General features: G+C 35.0%; 2 protein-coding genes and 1 long non-coding RNA gene across 3 annotated transcripts; 1 reads left to right on the top strand and 2 right to left on the bottom strand.

Moving 5' to 3' along the window:
- LOC109830636 (equilibrative nucleotide transporter 6-like) lies at positions 4,796–6,243 on the bottom strand. The gene is made up of 2 exons (XM_020397953.1): positions 5,685–6,243; positions 4,796–5,578 (listed from the first exon to the last, which is right to left on the bottom strand). The coding sequence occupies exons 1-2, from the start codon at positions 5,832–5,834 to the stop codon at positions 5,471–5,473; spliced, it is 258 nt and encodes an 85-aa protein (XP_020253542.1). The 5' UTR covers positions 5,835–6,243; the 3' UTR covers positions 4,796–5,470.
- Positions 6,510–7,459, bottom strand: LOC109830637. Its single transcript, XR_002244365.1, has 2 exons — positions 6,775–7,459; positions 6,510–6,554 (listed from the first exon to the last, which is right to left on the bottom strand). It is a non-coding gene; the product is annotated as an uncharacterized LOC109830637 (long non-coding RNA).
- LOC109830635 lies at positions 13,074–15,231 on the top strand. The gene is made up of 2 exons (XM_020397952.1): positions 13,074–13,549; positions 14,745–15,231. Exons 1-2 carry the CDS (start codon positions 13,361–13,363, stop codon positions 15,102–15,104), a joined length of 549 nt encoding a protein of 182 aa, XP_020253541.1. The 5' UTR covers positions 13,074–13,360; the 3' UTR covers positions 15,105–15,231.

The following is a 19,979-nucleotide window of genomic DNA, read 5'->3' as shown; positions in this document are numbered from 1 at the left end:
CACACACACATTTTATTCGTTTTCATTGTTTTACACATTTGTTTCATATTTATCCCATTATACATCTTTTTGGGAAAATAACGTGTTTACGGATTAAAGACTTGATTATACTATTTTATATCTTTTATAAATTCTATTAATCTACTCAAAAGGAGTTTCGAACTTGTTTGAAATTATTTTGTCAAAATCAAGTGTTTTGAGATTTTGTATTTTGACCGATTTTGTAAAATGATAAGTTTTCACAAACGAGGAATGATATTTCAAAATTTTCTTTTCTAACATGTTTATATTCATGCATATAAACATTTCCCCAAGTTTTATATTATTTGAAATTTATTTACTATTTTTAAACACACTTTGAAAATCATATTTTCTTTTTAAAACTGGGTTGTGCACGTTTCTCAGTCGACCGACACTGTTCATCAGTCGATCGATGAAGTTCTCTGCAATTACCAAAAAGTTTCTGCTCAGTCAACCAACCTTCATCAGTCGACTGAATAGTATTTTCAGTTGATCGACACTATGCATCAGTCGACTGAAAAACTACTCTGTAATTGTTGTAAAGTTTCTGCTCAGTCGACAGACCTACATCAGTCGACTGAACAGTGTTTTCAATCAACTGAATACTATTTTTAGTTGACCGATGACTTACATTAGTTGACCGATAGTTTCCCAAAATTAGCTAACGATCAACTAATCAGTCGACTGAATAGTACATCAGTCGACCAACGACACTGAAACGGCTAGTTTTTGTTGTGAGCTGTTTTTGAGGCTATAAAAGCTTTTGAACCATCATTTTCTTTGCTTTGTTTTTTAAAGGTTTTACAAGAGTTTACAAGGAGTATTCATTAGTTTGCTTCCACATTTTTGTGGGTTTGTTAATGTGAAGCGAGTTTCACAAAGAGAAGAATTTCACTTTCAACTTTGAGGAGCTCATTCTCAAATCATCATATCTCTTTGCTTAGAGAAGTTTTCTTAAACTCTTTTCTTCTAGCATTTATATTTTGATTCTCATTTCATAAGCTATAATTATTTGAGTTTAATTTCTTTTTACTTATTGGTTCACACACAACCATTGAGCCTAAGTATTTCACATATAGTATCATTGGGTTGAGGGTGTGATCATTGAGTGAGCTTTCATTTAGTTTTCATCTTTTTATTGGATAAAAAATTATTTATTTGCACTTAATTATTGAGAACACGTTGTAATACACAAGGACACTTTGAGAAGTGGTTGGGAGAGACAATGGTCAATTCCAAGAGGAATGTCATTGGTTATAAAGCCTAGGGAGAGGTAATAAATCCAAGCACTTGAAAAAGGTGACACGGGTAGGTCACAACTTAGAGGAGTGTCTTATGGAATTGATAATGTGTGATTTGTAAACATTATCGGTGAGCATTAAAAACCGATTATGTAGTTATTTGTGTTGAGATAGTGGAGATTCTCCTCGAGGGTGAGGAGCGGAGACGTAGGTCGAGGGTTGACCTAACTCCGTGATCATTTCCTTTGAGTTTATGATTGCCTTGGCGTAGTTTCTTGTGCTCATTGTTTATCACCATTGTCTCATAGTTTCTTTCGCCCATTGTTTAACTATACATCCTTGCATTTATCACTTGTGTATATCATATTGATAGGATATAGTTAATAAGTTTTGATTTGGCATTAATATCAGATTAGATTAGCAATTATTCTATTCACCTTCACCCCCTCTAGGGTACTTTTATTTCTTTCACAAATCAGCCTCCAATCATAAGAGAAAGAATTTCATTCCTAATCTTATGGTCCAAAGCAATCTCCTCACCTCAGAACAAACAAACAACAAGCCTTCTGTGATTATCTTTCTAGGCTCTTTTCAGCCAAAGAAAAATCCTTGTATGAAGTTGATTGGTCTCAATTGTACCCTCAAGACCCATCAGACCTATCCATTCTAGAATCTCCCTTCACTTAGAAAGAGATTAAGGTAGCTATTTTCGGACTTCACCAAGATAAGTCCGCAGGGCCAGATGGTCTCTCTATTCTTTTTTCCCAAGAAGTTTGGTCCCTTACCGAAAATGACATCTTTTCTTTCTTTCAATCCCTTTTTAATGATGCTTATCTCCTCCACAGGATCAATTACTCTTTTATTTCCCTAATTCTTAAGATGGAGGGAGCATGCAATCCCAAGGACTTTAGACCAATTAGTTTGTTTAACGGTATTTTCAAAATCTTCACCAAGGTTTTAGCTAATAGACTTAGCCCTTTTCTCTCTCCCCTTATAGAAGAGACTCAATCTACTTTTCAAGGAGTTAAGTCTAACTTGAATTCCATCCTTCTAGCTCGTGAGATGATTCATCACTGCTCCTCTTGTAAGAAAGAAATTAGTGTCATCAGGATAGACTTTATGAAAGGTTTTGAATGTGATAATTGGGATTTTCTTGTCTCCCTATTTAAGGCCAGAGGTTTTGGCCCTAAATGGTGTCACCAATATAGATGGTTAAAATAGATCTCTATTCGGAACAATATTTAGCTTAGATCAAAGAAGTAAACATTTGTAGGCTAAAACACTTTGAATGGGCCCAAAGCCAAGCCCACAACAACCAGTAGAGAAGGTCGCTTAACAAAATATACGAACCTCGCCACACAGCCGATTACAACTCAACTCAACCAAGCTAAGAGTGAGTCGACTCCCAGTTCTTGCCCTAGGTCTAGTCAAAAGACATCATTAATCGGCCAAGTCATGAGTGGAATTTTGTGTCAAATTCGAACTCATAGACGAAGCTCGCCAACTAGCGAACTTCGCTTATGGCAACTCAAGTGGACTATGTCATCCACTTCCAAAGAAGATTCACCCACGTCTTTAGCAAGCCTCGCTCATGTCTTCAGCGACCCTCGCCTACGCCTTTAGCGAACTTCGCCTACATCTTCAGTGAACTTCATCCAAACGTCTTCAGCAAACTTTGCCAAGTCAGAGAACCCCGCCAAACAGCTATTTGAGGGCTATTTTCAAGGGAGTAACCGTTTTCCACTATCTCCTATTTTAATGGCCACTTAATCTATAATTAAAAGTCATTAACTCTCTCTTTTAGCCTATAAAAGGAGAGAATATTACTCATTTTAACAAAGAAGCACATTTGTAGACCTAAAGATGGAGAAATTAACTCACAGAGAAAGATTTCTATTGTCGCACTTACAACTTAATTGAGTAGACACTACAACAGAAAAGCTAATCCGCGAGGAACAAGTTTGTCGTTGAAAGTCAAGATTTCCTCGCTGTAGTGTGTTGGCGAGGAAAAAACTTTGGTCACCATTTCCTCGCGGTAGGGTGGTCAAGAAAAGTTTCTGCGAGGAATATTATAATTTCTCGCGAAATCCTTTTTGCGATGAATATATTCTTTTCTCGTTGTTACTCTTTAGCCTCAATATTTTTCCTCACCTAATCTCATACCTTTTTCATCACTAAACTGTAGTTTCCTCGCCAATGATACGTGAATAATATTTAATTTATATATAATAAAAATTCTAAAAAACTATTTTCGTCGTTGTAAGTATCTTTCAGCGAGGAAATTATTCCTCACCAAAGGTAAATTTTTAACGAGGAAATTGATTTTCTTCATTATATGTATCTTTTTCTCGTGGAAACAGTTCCTCAGTAAAAAGACTCAAAAATGAGAAAATTTAAATTTATCGTTATAGGTTGTACCCTATATTCCTCGCCAAAGAAATTCAATTACGAGAAAATTTATATTTGTCGATATAGGTTATATGATCTATAGCGAGAAAACTTACTTTCATCATTATAGGTTATATCGCTATAGCGAGGAAATATGTTTTTGACGACGTAAGTTATATACTCTATAACGAGGATATATATTTTTGACGACGTAAATATGTAACCTATTGCGAGGAAACATATTTTCGTCACCTTAAGTTGTATTGTCTATTTCGAGGAAATTTACTTCCATCGACCTAAATATATAGCGAGAAAACTTATAATGAGAAAATTTTATTTCATCAATAATAATGCTATTACAAGAAAAAAGCTCAAAATATAAATAATTATCATCAATTGTCACCACAGTACACCAAAACAATTAAAATAAACAAAGCACGCAAGTTTCTACCATAAGTAACAATGCTAGTCTAAAGCAATAACAAATGCAACACGATCAAAGAAACATTTCTCCAAGTTTAAGTTCACTAAAAATACTAAGCTGATGGATGTTGCTTGGAAAAATTAGCCATAAACTCCTTAAACTTTTTGGCTCGCTCCTCCAATCTTTGGATTACCTCACGCATCGATCTTTTGTTGTTGAGTTCCTACAAGTTGTTGGGTCTCTTGAAGCTGTTCTTGCAACTCTTTATTCTTTTCAGACATTTCACTCATCGAAGAACGAGAGAACCTTAATAGTGGTGGTCTAGGGCCAAAACCACAACCCCTAATGTAGCTGATTTGACTTTAAGAACTTTTGCACAAATTTCCTCATCTGTAATTGTTCGAGTTCCATCAGGTTGAGTGGCATCTGCTCACATCTTTATCATTTGATCCTATAAGTAAAAAAATATGCAACTTCTCAATTACAACGATGTACCCATTAGTAGAAAAATGACCAAACTACACAGAATTGAGTTCCGTCTAGTTTGAGGCAACCTAGACGTAAGGTTGTTCCGTCTAATTTGAGGCATTCTAGACAGAAATTTCTGTCTAGAATGCCTCAAATTAGACGGAACAACCTTACGTCTAGGTTGCCTCAAACTAGACGGAACTCAATTCTGTGTAGTTTGGTCATTTTTCTACTAATGGGTACATCTTCTCACTGTTTATTATCAAACAATTAGAATGGTCAAATGCAAAAGAATGTAACATTCATCTATTTGAATCTCAAGATGAATAAACAATACAATAAGTGATTCTATGCAATACACGGATTCTAATCATTATCAAATAGTGGTAGTATTACTTATACAACTAAAAACAAAACTATAACTTTCTAATAGAGGAAACAAGACCTAGAAATCATACTAAAGTAATTAATAAGATGACTAATTTATAATAGCATGAGTTTCTATCATATGTCAAACTAAAACATCCCTTAGATAATAACCATAATGCCAAATTAAATGGGGTGCAACTTACAAGCTAAACAAACTACATTTGCAAATTATGAGTGAAATGCATAAAATAAGGCAATGTCATATTCCTGATTCGAAAGAAAATGAGAGTTTAGATATTCAAGGGGGGAAATGAGAGTTTAGATATTCTAAACAAACTCCATTTGATTTCAAAGTTTAAGAGTAAATACATGTGAAACAGAAGTATGAATGATGGTTCAATCCCATTAAAAACCATCTTTCAGTGTATATTCAATTGAGGAACTACTCACCTGAATACAAGTAAAAGGAGCTACTGAAAATAACCCTTTAAACTACAAAAATGAGAAATACTTTTTTTAATGCTCAGAAATTTGAAATATTTAAGCCACTACATCATCATCACCAGCCTTTATCAATGAGCCACAGCCAGTCAAGTACAACTCCTGAGAATATACCAGCAAGAAGAAAAGTGACAAGCAGATTTCCAAGTGCATTCTGCTCAGGTCCCTGTACAACAAAAAACCAGAACTTCTCTTCATAGTCACAATCAATAAACATAGTTTCAACTTTCAACTAACTATTGATATGCATTATTAGAATTTAGTTCACTGACCTTGTAACCTGTGGGTGCTTCAGTCATAACACAGACTGTAAGGTGACCATTTAAGAAAGATGTCAACAGTATCATCCAACCTTGGTCTCCATATTTTGCAGTAAGGTAGAATGCCGGAATTAGTAAGAAACGAGAAAGAATTACAGCCATCAGGCCTTTCCTTGATTTTATCCTTAAGACATTCTATTAGAGGTATATATCTTCCAATGAGATCTCATACGTTGCACATAGCAATCAAGACAAGTGCATACCTAATGACAGAGAAAACCACTTGCAATTGTACAAAACAAAAAATTGTACTGTTATGTTGTTATTAGGAAATAGGTGAATTTCACAAAACCTGCTTGAACTTTGGACGTCTGTCACAAAACCCCCTAAAATTTTTAAATCATTGAAACAGGTGCAGAGTAAACAAACTAAACAATTCCAGACAAATGCAAAAATAAATAAATAAATAAATAAATAAGCCAACTCCTAACAAAAGTGCACAAGAGAAACAACAATTAACAATAGAGAAGAATTTGCATGAAGCAAGAAAGAAGCAAAATTCAGGAAAAAAAATTAAACTTAGAATATGCATAAGGCAAAGGATTAGGTTCCCTCGATCATCGATCACCTCGAAATTGACGGTGACAGTGAGCTTGACGCTATCGGTGCTGACATAGGTCATTTCCAACGTCTCGCATCGATCCGATCGCAGCGGAGGAGGATAGAGGTTTGATCATGATGCTCCAATGCAAACACCTGACCAAGACTAGCCGCAGCTATAGGGCGATCTTCAAATTGTTTGAACAATACATCTATAGGCTCACCCAACTCGTTTTGTATGAAAGTTCTTGTTTTTTCAGGTGAAAATGCAGGTACCCTATCCTGCGACATATTGCCAAATTGCACAAAATCTGAATATACAAGTATTGCACTAAAGAACTAGCAAGAAAGCTGATGATTCAACATAAAAGCAACAAAAAGAGACAAATTGAAGTGGAAAAGATGTTCATGTAAACACATGCACACAAAAAATTGCTGCTGAGAAAGAGATGATATCAAAATTGAACAAGCAGCTATCTACATCTCCAGGCAAGTTTGTTACCTCAATCAACGGATTCACAATCCCCAACTTCGGCTGTAATAAACCCAATCCATTAATAATCGACCCGCCAAATAACAGTCCATGCTCCACCCTGTTTTCGGATCCTTATTGGATCCAATACTCCCGTTGCTCCACCCCGCCTCCATCTTCTCCAGCAATCCACAAAGGATTAGGTTCCCTCGATCATCGATCACCTCGAAATCGACGGGGCCAGTGAGCTTGACGTTGTCGGTGCTGACGTAGGTCACTTCCAACGTCTCGCAGTCGATCCGATCGCGACGGAGGAGGATAGAGGTTTAATCGGAGAAGGGGGTCTTTGAGCCGTTGATCTCGAGGCAGACTCCAATTGGACGGCGGAGATGAGTTAGGGTTAGAGATGAGTTAGGGTTAGGGATGAAGGAACGGTGTCGATCGAGCGCGGGGAGATACGGACGTAGAAGAGCCGGATCTCGAAGAAGGCGGAGCGGAGTTCATCGTTGCCGTCGCCGCCGAACTATCTCAGATCATTGAATTCAGGTTCTAGGGTTTAAGGATTTGGGGTTTGAGATGAAGAAGAGCATTGTTGACGAGCCTTTTGAAAATTTGGGGGAAACGTTTTATTAGAAGCGGGGTTTGGAAAATTTGGGAACCCGCTCAAATGAAAATAGAACAGGGATGTTATCTTAGGGGCTGTTTGTTTGTCTAAAAAAAGAGGGAAATCAAAGAATAGGAAATGTATTTCTTAGAATTTTTATTTTGAGATTGTTTGGTTAGAAAAAAAAAGAAGGAAATTAAAGAATAGGAGATGAGATGAGATGAGTTGTCGTCATATTATTGGATGATGTAAGTGATTTTTTAAGAAAACTTGTTTTGAGGTTGTTTGGTTGGCTAAAAAAATAAGGAAATGTATTATAAGAAACTTATTTCCTATAATATGTTCTTTTCTTGTGTTTGGTTCATTCTTAAAAATAAGAAAATATATGAGATGAGATGAGTTGTCATTATATTATTGGATGATGTGATCCACACTTGAGGAAATCAATTTCCTTGTTTTTTTGGAGGAAATGGGTGGAGATGAAAGTTTAAGGAGATGAGATGAGTTGTCACTATATTGTTGGATGATGTGATTGATTTTTAAATATGAGATGGGCTGAGATGAGATGAGTTGGATGATGTGATGATAAAAATAATATTTTATTAGATGTTGGATGATAAAAGTAATATTTTATTGGATGAGTTGGATGATAAAATAATATGTTATTAGATGAGTTGGATGATAAGATAATATTTTATTGAATGTTGGATGATAAAATAATATGTTATTAGATGAGTTGGATGATAAGATAATATTTTATTGAATGTTGGGGTAAGCTTTAGGGATGTAAATGGTTAAAAATAGGAAATGGGAGATTTCCATGCTCCCATTTCCTATTCTTGGTTTTTAGGAAACCAACCAAACAGCCCCTTAGACGGAATTGACGGTGTTTTGGTGGCGAGCCTTTTGGCACCTGGCATCCTTGATGGAATACATCGCCTAGGATGTTCCACTTAGGATGTTGAGATTTCTACTAGCATGGCCCACGATTGTTGACTTATATATGGACATTTGTTAGTCCATTGATATTAGAGGCCCGTTCTTTTCTTTGAGTACCCCCGCCTACTTTTTACCCAAATTCTCACTAAAATTTTCGCCAACGAATAATGAGGATATTATTATTTCCTCAATGATTGGTTTTTTAACAAAAAAATGATTTCTCGTAAAACAAAATCTTTTAGTGATGAAGCCTTAAATTTGTCGTCATTGAATTTGGCGGGTTTTGTACATTTTTTCGCCAAACTAATAATTGATGAAGCCTTAAATTTGTCGTCATTGAATTTGGCGGGTTTTGTACATTTTTTCGCCAAACTAATAATGAGAAAACTATTATTTCCTCGCTAATTGATTCTTTTAACGAGGAAAGGGATCCTTGTAAAACAATAAAATTTAGTGAGGAAACCTTCAATATGTCGTCAATGAATTTGGCGGGTGTTGCACATTTTTCTGCCAAATTGATAATGAGAAAACTATAATTTTATCGCTAATAGGTTCTTTTTGACGACAAACGGTTCCTTGTAAAACAAAAACTTTTAGCAATGAAGCCTTAAATTTGTTACTATTAAAATTGGCGGGTTTTGCACATTTTTCTGCCAAACTAATAATGAGGAAACTATTATTTCCTCGCTAATTGGTTTTTTAACGAGGAAACAGTTCCTCGTAAAACAAAAAATTTAGCGAGGAAACCTTTAATTTGTCGTCAATAAATATGACGGGCGTTGTAAATTTTTCTACCAAATTAATAGTGAGGAAACTATAATTTTCTTGCTAATAGGTTCTTTTTAACGAGGAAATGGTTCCTCGTAAAAACAAAAACTTTTAGCGATGAAGCCTTAAATTTGTCACCATTGAAATTGGCAGGTTCTTTTTTTCCCGCCAAACTAATAATGAGGAAACTATTATTTCCTCGCTAATTGATTCTTTTGATGAGGAAATGGTTCCTCGCAGATTATGGATCTTCAGCGAGGAAATCATACTTTGTCGCTGTTACATTTGGCGGGTTTTCCTCTATTTTCCGCCAAAAGAACATCGATGAAATGATTATTTCCTCGTTAAATGTGCATTTCGCGATAAAAAAGTTCATCACCAAAATATCATATTTCCTCACTAATAAAATAACTAGTTAGGAGACCAAATCATGATCATCTTTAGTGATGAACTAAAATTTCCATCGTAGAAGGTGGTCTACTGTGAGGAAAATATATTCCTCGTAGAAGACCTACTAATATTTACCGAGGAAACAATATTTTTCTCGTCGAAACTGATATTTGTTGAGGAAAATTAATTTCTCACTAAAAAGTTGGTCGCTAAAAGACATGTCTGTTATAGTGAGAGATGCCAAGAGAAGACTGAACTATCTTCCAAGTCATTGAACTCTCATCAGCAGCAAAAGACTCGTCGTCTTAATCGGTGTGTCAATGGAGTACAAAATTGATGTTCCATCGTCACACAGAAAAAACCCAAGGAAATATAATTTTTTTATTTCATTACAATCTTTTTATTATAATTTGAGCTAATTGCAATACAAAAAACCCAAAACAACTGAATTGAGCATGCCCTCTCCTCTTCAAAATCATCTTAGTTAATGGCACCCCGACCAATTCTTTCCAATGTTATCATGGCCTGAAATAAGGGGATCCACTATCCCCAATGCTATTCGTGCTTGTTGTTGATGTCCAAAAAATGCTATTTAATAGTACTTCTTTGGGGGACCTTTCTAATCTTACCCTAAAAGGAGATCTTAATCACATAGAACTTTACAATTTATAGGTGACAGCCTTATTTTCAATGGAGACTATAAACATGATCTCTCAATCTTTAAAACCGTCTTCTACATCTTTGAAAATATATCTAGTCTCAGCATAAACTATGCTAAAACAAATCTCCTCTACATTGGGAAAATCCCTCTCAAAGGGAATTATCTTGCCAATATCCTCAACTACTCTCCTAGTGCTCTTCCTTTCCATTACCTTAGCCTCCCCCTCAAGAAAGGCTCCCTCTCTAGATGAGACTGACAACCTCTATTAGAATCCTTTACCAATAAGCTATCCATGTGGAAAAACAAAGCTCTATCAATTGGTGGCAGATTAACTCTCCTCAACTATGTACTATGCTCTCCCACTATACTATATGTCATTTTTTAAATTACCAGTTTGGCTCACTAAGGCAATTGATAGGATTAGGAAAAAAAATTCTTATGGGGCGGTAATCAGCAAAATTCCAAATCTAAATGCTTAGTTAGATGGCAACATTGTTATCAAATCTAAAGAGGGAGGGGGGGGGGGGGTTGGTGTCCTCCTTAATATCTCTGTCTCCAACCAAGCTCTTCTCTCCAAAAGGTTATGAAAAATTCTTGAACGCAACTCCATTATCAATTGTGTCTTCAACTGTCTCTATTCTAGACATCAACCCAACCCTCTCTGGACACCTCCTAAGGGGTCAGCATCTAAGTTCTTTCATGATTTGCATTCTATTCTCCATACTTTTATCAGTCCAGTATAGTGAATGTTAGGTGATGGGGCTACTATTTGCTTCTGGGAGGATAAGTGGACTAGGCATAACTTATTATGTAGCATATTCCCCAAAGCTTATCATCTAGCTTTCTCAGATAATGCAAATGTTTGCTCACAAGGTTATTACCACAACAACACTTGGATGTGACACACTCTGCTTAGAAGAGGATCATCCCCGACTGAGAGGGAAGAGATAAATGCTCTGTATCTCCTCCTTGAGTCTAGCAATAGACCAGAACAACAATCAAGATAATTTATGGTGGCCCATGCTCACCTCAGGAAAATTTTCAGTTAAATCTTATTTTTTTTCTTAATCAACTGCGGAGGATGCTTCTCTAACACATACTCTTTTATTTTGAATTTATCATTCCTAATAAGGTGAAAATCTTTTCACACCAAAAGGAGACCCAAGATAAAGAGTATTTGTCAAACAAGAGATGGACATGTGACATAAAATACTCCTTTTGTAACCTAGAACCTGAATCAGATAGTCATATTTTTTTCCTCATTCACCAAAGCAATATGGTCTCTTTTTCTCCCCTGCTTACCTTCTATGCAATTTTTCCTTATTTTTGCATGTGGATAATGGAGGTAAAAAGCTATGCACAAATGTTGGTTCTAATTAGAGATCAAAATATTTAACTTTAGGTTGGGCTTGGTCACCTCATGCTTCCATACACAAATTGGCTATCAGATAGGAAGTGCAAAGAATTTTTTTCACAATTTTGAGGTTGGGCACTTCAACATGGCTCCGCCACTGAGCTTGGGTTTCAGTCAGAAAATCTTCATAATTTGCTAAGGTTTCTCTCATATTCCAAAGAAATTGACTACAGTGTTTGATCTCTTTGAATGTTAATAGGTTTGGTCTTCGAGTTATTCACTACGACCAACTTCACAGTTAAGTTCGCTTATCAAATTATAATCCAACAAAATTCAGTGTAATGGTTTCTGTAAATAATTATTAGAAACCAATTCAAATTCCAATGTCTCCCTTTCATTGTTAGATTAGTGGTTGGATTTAATCTTCTCTAATTAGGTGTTAATTGGAGAGTATCCAATTTTTGAAATCCCTACCATTCATCCTAAATTTTAAGGGATGAGATTATGCCACGTAGGATTTTTAATATTGTGATAGCGATTTTGTTAATAGTGATTTTTAAGACAATAGCGGTTTTCAAGGTAATGGTGATAATCCTACATGGCATCATCTTATCCTTTAAATTTGGAGTAGAGGGCAAGTTTTGAAATAATTGAACACTTTCCAATTATCATCCAATTGGAGAGGATCCGTATCCTCAGTAGTTTGATGATTATTTACATAATAACAAGAAAGGTTTAGTCTTATTTAGTTATAAGTTAGACATTACTTCTATTATAATTAACCAACGTAACCATCGATTTTTCTGACCCACAGCATAATTTGTAGATAAAAATCTCGTGTAACCTAGTGAATCTTAATTAAGAAAGTGACAATAAATTTGATTAAATTGTAGAAAAGCATTAGGTTTAATTGTTTCTATTTCTAACAAAAATAGAAAATTTGCCAAAGTTCAATGCTCTAACCATTCAAGAACTCTAAAGAAAGTAATAACTGAGTTCAGTTACGAACTGACAACTGTTGTCGTTTTTCTTTAATCAAACCATAATCTCTTTTATGATATCGAGAATGAAGTGGGACATGACATAATATCACGACTTAAGGCCGGTTTGGATTTTTTTTTAGAATGCTTCTGCTTAATTTTTTAAGAAACATTCAATAATGGTGTTTGATAAAAAAAAAATTTTGCATGCTTCTTAAAACTGTCACTGGTGGGGATGCTTATAAAACCAACTTCTGCAATTTATTTTATAAATTATAGGTACCATTTAGCTTTTAACAATAAAATTTAAGCCCATTTTTGTCAATCAACTTAACTATTTTTCTATTTGTAACGAAAAAGAAAGTTGTTATCTATGGTCTTAACTCAAACCATAGTACTCATGTTGAGCCAAAGTCAAAGCCAACTCATAATTGTAAAATAAAACATGCTTATGTCAAGACAACTCAAACAACTCAATTCATCCTAATCTTGCAATGCGGATTCCACTTTACTTCAAATCCTTTTCACTTTTACATTGACTTGGAAATAAAACTTTTTAACTTTTTGGAAGTGCAAGGAAACTCGCTTCCCCAAAAGAGCCCCTCGTGTAGTCTTCAAGCAAAATCTACACAAGAACCCCTCTTTTTCTCTGCAGGGGCATCTGGGGAGCAATATCTCTAAAAGACCGCTTCAAACCCGAGCATGGCCATTCTGGGAAATAAATTGGAGAATTTTCGCAAGCCCCCTCATACTCTACCGTTCACAAATCAGTCCTTCCCAAAATGCCCCTGCTCTCAACTGCTCCCCTCTTTTCTTTCTCTATAAAATCCCCCAAAAACCCATCTCCCAAATTCTCCCAATCTCTCCTCTCCTTCCCTCTTTCGATAATTTGATTGGATTATTTTTAATTTTTTTGGGCAATGCCTGGCCCTAACATTGAGATGATAGCAAAATCTCTAAGGAATTGTTCTCTGAGTGGAAGAAGCAGGGGAGGCCGCTCACCGGCTGTGAGATCACCGCCTCCTCAGCGTAGGAGCGGTGAGGTTACCGTGGAGCTCAACTCTGAGGTCGCGTTGCCTTATCATTGGGAGCAATGCCTTGACATGAGAGTATGACCTTTCTATTTTTTTTTATCCTTAAATGCCCCTGCCATTATTCTTGATTCTTTTTGTTCTTCTTCCAATCATTGATCATAAATGAAACTAACCCAGGTTTCAAAATCTGATCTTTTTCGCTTTTATGATGATGGTTGTTGTGATCTTTGTACCTTATTTATGGTTCATGAAAACAGAGTGAGCTCTTTATGAGATTCATTTTTTTTAGGTTTTACATTTTATTATTATTATTTTTCTTTTTGAGGTTTAGAATAATTCTTAAAGGTAAAAGCTTTACTATAGAAAATTCCTGATTTACTACAGTTTGATCCAAAATGGTATTCTCTTTTAGGCATTTTTATCTATTTCTCATTAAACAAATCTATATTTTAGCACTTTTATCTCCCTAGGTTTGTACCCATTAACTATAATGGTTCACATCCAATTTATCTTACTCATAGTATCCATTTTTTCGGTTATAAAAAAAGATCCATTTTTTGGTATAAAAAGAAAATCCATTTTTTGGTATAAAAAGAAAATCCATTTTTTCTCTTAAAAGGAAACAATTATTTGAAAGTTAAATTTGTATTTTCTCTCCTTTTATGGTTTATTCCCCTTCCTAACTCCCTTTTGCTATTTCAGTACCAAATCCTATTCATTTACTCCATTTGTTTGCTAGCTTATCTTTTCACTTTCGCCCACGAAAATTTTCCATAATTTAACGCACCCTTTTCCTTGAAAAAGCAAATAAACACCAGTTTTTGGCTTACGAAACCAACAACCCAAATTCTCAATCAGATTTTCTTTTATAAGTAGAGGCTACATAAATTTAGTGTTAAGGACTATCGAATCATTTCTACTAATATGTATATATTTTTTAAATAAATCTTTCATAAAATGTTTCAAGTCGATCACTTAAATGTTGGACTGTTTTCTATTAAGCAACTATCATAATTTTGTTTCCTTTCCATCAATTTTTGTAGAGTACAGATGCATGAATTTAGAGCATGATCTCAAATAAAGTTAAGAACTATCCTTGTATCTGTGTAAGTGTTGGAAGTTTTTTCGGAGTCCCCTGCCTCATCTTTTCAATTAAGTTATAAGAATTATCGTTCGTGTACGTAAACATCAGTAGGATGAATCATGAGAATTTAAAGTTATTCTATCCAAACTTAAACTATTATCGTACCCTTCTTAATTTCCAATCCAGACCGGAGAAATATACTATAGGAATTGGACCACTGGAAAAACAACCACCACCGATCCTCGCCACGCCGCCCTGGACTACCGCTCCTCATCCTCCGACGATGACAGCTCTGACGATGGTGACGAAAGCTCAAACGAAGGCGAAAGAGACAATTACTTCAGTTCAGGAGACTCTTCCACTACCTCCTCCTCCTCCTCCTCGGCCTCCTCCGCTGCCTACGCTCCGCCCGAAGTCACTTCCGGCCAAGTCCTGGTGGCCGCCGGATGCAAGTACTGCTTCATGTACTTCATGGTTCCGAAGCAGGACCCCGACTGCCCCAAATGTGGCCGGGTCTTGCTCCACCTTGGCCGTAGCAATGGCTAGCTGCTTGTGAGAGGATTCGGGTCTCGGTTTTTTTGGGGTTTCGGGCAAAAACCCGGATGTTTTTTCATTGCTAGTGATAGAGATGAATCTATTAACATTGAATAATTTAAAGTGCTTTGTTTTCTGACTTCCTGCGATTTTTTTGATTAAAGAATGAGTAATTCTTTTTAGAAAACTACGGTGTTGTCCATAAATACTATAAACTGATATTATTGGAGAAGACTATTGTTTTGTTTTATTAGATAGACTATCTTATTTATCGTATTCGTAGGGATGCAAAACAGTATGTATATCCAGTGGGACATAGAAATATAAATATGCGCGAGTAAGTTTGCAATTTTGAACGACACAAATAATTAAAGGGTATATATGTATTAATATGAGTATGATATATCTGGATTCGTATGTAGATCAGTCAATTAAATAATTTTGGTCTCTGATTAACTTGTGATCGATTCTAGAGACCCAAAAATAAGATTTAAAAAAAAAATCTAATTTTAGCTTTTATGTTGTTGAATACACCGATCAAATCCGGTTTCGTGAGTATTGATTTAGACAATTTTTTAGTACGTGGTCTCAAAATCTTTAGGTCTTATTTGTTTCTACTATATTACTTTTATGTTTTCCATTATATGATCAATATGTGTCTATGTATTATCTTATCTGATCTGAACCTATATCCAAATTCAGTAGATATGTACATGATTTTATTTTCCTTCCGGACTCATGTTCACGTTTGTATTCATGATTATTTAGTGAGCAGAAGCAAACGTGACGCATATAATAATAGAATAGGATGTGCCTTTTTCTTGGTTATTTTTATCTAATTTAGATTGTATGACTATTTCTCTAGCCGTAGCTGCTTCTTTGTTCCCGAAATGTTGTTAGTACTAATGACGAATGACAATAATGAATAACATAGTTTTGTTCTTCCCTAAAATTCTGCAATTTTTTAATTTTATGAATAAAAAATTTGTGGAATGATTCTCTGCTCTGGATTGAAATTGTCATTTAGTGGAGAGAAGCATGCAAGAAATCAGGTTAAGATTCTGATTCGTTTCTCCGTTTCTCTCTCTCTCTCTCTCTGCCAACATCATACAAAGCTGCTAGCTGTGCAAATGGATGCTCACATTCACAGCTGGCTTTTGCTTCTTCTAAAATTTTCTAGTCAAAGGTCTTTCCAATTATCAGATGGGTTTAAGCTGTTTAAATTTTTTTGGATTTGTGCTAGAAATCTTATCCTTAATTTATTGGGGGCAAAGCTGTTTGGTTGTATGTTTTTACCATGTAAAAGGATGGAAAGTGTAAAAAAATGGGTCCTAATGTCAGCTTTCATCACTTTCAATTGTTTGTTTGTAGTTGTGAAAATAGTGTAAAGTGATTTCATATGCTGATGTGGCTTGTAAAGTGATTTCATAAAAAAAAGACATGATTTTAGGAGAAAGCTGACATTGAAATCAGGAAAAAATAATAAAAAATAATTCCAACCAATATGATCATTTGTGTAGGGATCACTTTTTACACTTTTCAAACAAACAATTAAAGTTACATTTACAAACCAAACAAGCAATTTATGATTCCAATGGAATCAAAAACAAACAAAGAAAAGTATATAAGTAAAATTGATGAGGTGGACAACAACTTTCCAAAGTTGTGTCATAAATACACAACTTTACCAATAACAACCAAACAGCCCCTTAAGGTGGTTACTGAATTCTTTCCTTGAGAATTATTTGTCATTGGAGAGACTAATTTATTTAAATTGTCCCTAAAATGAATTAAATGTAGATCATATATGTAAAGATGTGTGTGAGTATAAATGCAAATATGATAAAGTAAGAAAAGTCATAATTTGTCACAATCAAATACAAATAGAGGAAAACAAAATGTAGATGAGTATATATGTTTGAGATTCTCTACATTATTGATCATAGAGAATTCGTAAAACATAGGTTTGTCGTTCAATAGTGCTGGTTGCCCCCTTAATCAAATTTTTTTATATAAATATCACCCATGGGGTCACAGAACGAAGAGATATTATTGGTGAACTATAGAGTCTCTTTACAATCAAGGATGTAATTGATATTAATATTGAATATGAGAAAAATTGTTAAAGAATTCAAATGTTTGCTGCAACTGATTCTATCTTGATGTAGCCGGATCCTGTCATCTAGGGATATTTGGTTCTTTTAATTCATCTTGTAACAATATCTAACATTATATATACCACCTTGACAACAATAATAAAATTATTACATTCTCTCTTACATATTTTCTAACATTTATAGCACGTAAGATTTGAAATCCTGGTGTTCGTATGATAACATGCAATAGTTGTGTAATAAAGCATATTATCCGGAATCACCTTTCATTTCAACACTCTAGGTTAGGCAGATGGGATCGAACATGAATTAGAGGAGTGTTGGTAGTATTACGCAGTACTACGAGCACGCTATCAGGCCACCTGCATGCGTTACTTGTGGTGGATACCGATACCTTTTTTGTACTAAAAATGTCAATAACAAATAAATAATCACAATATTATACAATATTAGAAAGCTAGTAATCAAATACAACCATGAATCATCAGTAAGAATTTGCAGCATGGTTATTGAGAACAGGTAAATTAAGTATAGTAGTAGAGATTGCAGTTATTGAGAACAGGTAAATTAAGAATAATTGTAGAGATCTTCAATCTGCATCAGAAGCAAAAGCATGCAACTCAACTGCCCCTTGCAAACCTTAGAAGGAGAAAGAACATCTTTTAACTAAGAAAAGGTATTTAAGTATTGAGGGTAAAAAAAATAAAAAATCCCCAGATGAAAAAACACACCGCTCTTAAAGCTTGTAGACTGTGAAAGGGAATAAAGGTGCTCTAAGATGAGAGACACAAAGGAACCTTTCCTCGGTTGGTAGCAGTGGAATCTATTCAGAGAGTAGAGTGCACCCAGAGGCCCAGCGTGCCCCAAAAGAACAACACACAAATATTAAGAGAGAGAGAGAGAGAGAGAGAGAGAGAACAACACAAATGTTAGAGAGAGACAGAAGGTGAGTGAGAGAGAGAGAGAGAGAGAGAACCATCTCTATCTCTCAGATCTTTACTTTTAGGTTGCAGCTACTTTTTGATTGCATGTGAGCATACTGATCATACACAGTGATCGTCTGCATGCACTGCGAGAGCTTAGAAAAAAGTCCTATAGAAAATCATATAATTAATAGGGGTTTTTGTTTTTGGGCCCATTTGTTTACTTCACTTTATCTTTAAACCCACCCATTATTATTTGTATCTCTAAGCCCAACTCATTTTTTGTATTTATCTTTAAACCCAATATCCAAAATACAATACTTTTAGCACTTGTATTTATACAGAATTAAGGTAAAAACCCCAAAATACCCTTTTCCCCAAATAAAGCAGTATCTCTCCTCAAAATCCCATTGTCACCTTAGCCCTAAATTAAAAAAACGAATGCCCTTGCCTTTGTCGCTCGTCTCCAGCCTCCATGACCCGTCTCCAGCCGTCGGCGCTGTCGCCGTTGCCGTCGACCTCGCGATCGGTCGTTGCCATCGACCTCTTAGTTGCTCCGTCGCCCCGTTTCCGTCCCAGATCTCGCCGATCTCGCCGTCGACCTCTCATGTAAGGAAATGAAAATCCGATAAATTTTTTGAACCAATTTGTCTTGTCGAAATTCTCAGACTTCTGTCTTTAACTTTCAAAATCATCATCTGACTACAGAATCGAACTCTAATTGAAAAGAATATCCTGAGATTTAACATGTTTACAATCTTACATAGCACAGGCAATTGTGATTTTATATTGGATATTATATTCAAGATTGTCATGGAGCTGGAAAAGGCTGACTCTTTCTTTTACCATAGCAAAGGGTTCTACTCTTAATGTGAGATTTGTAAGTATAGATTAGTTCAGACAGAGATATCATAGGCAATTCTGTTTTTTCTTATCAATAATCTTCTATAGGATTTCATTGAGCATAATTTCCTATTTTGTTGTTTTTTATTTTTCAAGTGAGATGAAGGATCTACAACAGCCATTATATTGCAGTAAAAAAATATTTACAAAAAGCTAGAATCAACCAGAAAGGAAAAGGGAAAAGGTAAAGAGAAAAGAAAAGGTTCCATTGCATATTACATAAAGATATCATATAAACTAATTATTCCACTCTTTTATTTTATGCAAAAGAAAGGGGACTGTTGAAGCGTTTATATTGTTTTGAATTCATGACTTTATAACTGAGGAATGATATTGGTTTTCTTACATTTTTTAGAAATTCATAATTTATTGCATATAGTTGTTTTTTATGCAAAATATTCAGTCATAATTCTGGGACTTCAACGTGATCATCAAGACCCCGGATGTTAGATTTTAACATCTGATACAAAATTCTGTTATTGTACATATGTTAACATTTGATACGAAAGTTTGTTATTGTACATATGTTGTTGTGCATATGCTAACATTTGATACAAAAGCTATATTTGTTAACATTTGATATAAAAATATTACCAAAAGAAAAGGAAATGAAAAAATGTTGCTGGATATTCGAGAATTGAGATTGTTACAATTTTGAAATCATAGGCTTTGAAATTTGTTTTAATGAAGGAATTATGTATAATATTGATAGACAACTAAAGTTGCTTTATGTTTTATGGTTGCAGAAAATTTGATGTCATGGCTTTAGTACGAATTCTATCCAGTGTTGGGTACTTCCGGGACCTTCTTCAAAATCAAATTTTTGCTAATTTGTCGGAAGATCAACGACCTGCTAGATGCCAAATGTGATATAAATAGTTAACCAAGTGTAAACATATGTTTGGAAATTGATTTGTAAAGTATTTGTATTATTGTATGTTTGTCAG

This window comes from Asparagus officinalis, chromosome 2 (assembly GCF_001876935.1).
Source record: "Asparagus officinalis chromosome 2, Aspof.V1, whole genome shotgun sequence".
NCBI lineage: Eukaryota > Viridiplantae > Streptophyta > Magnoliopsida > Asparagales > Asparagaceae > Asparagus > Asparagus officinalis.
This window is presented reverse-complemented; position numbering and strand designations above follow the sequence as displayed.

Excerpts from the sequence above, each read along its gene's own strand:
- LOC109830636 (XM_020397953.1), bottom strand. The coding sequence starts at position 5,834 with ATGGCTGTAATTCTTTCTCGTTTCTTACTAATTCCGGCATTCTACCTT. Across the intron at positions 5,579-5,684 it reads AAGCACCCACAGGTTACAAG|GGACCTGAGCAGAATGCACT; the intron begins GTCAGTGAACTA and ends TTTGTTGTACAG.
- LOC109830635 (XM_020397952.1), top strand. The coding sequence starts at position 13,361 with ATGCCTGGCCCTAACATTGAGATGATAGCAAAATCTCTAAGGAATTGT. Across the intron at positions 13,550-14,744 it reads AGCAATGCCTTGACATGAGA|ACCGGAGAAATATACTATAG; the intron begins GTATGACCTTTC and ends TTTCCAATCCAG.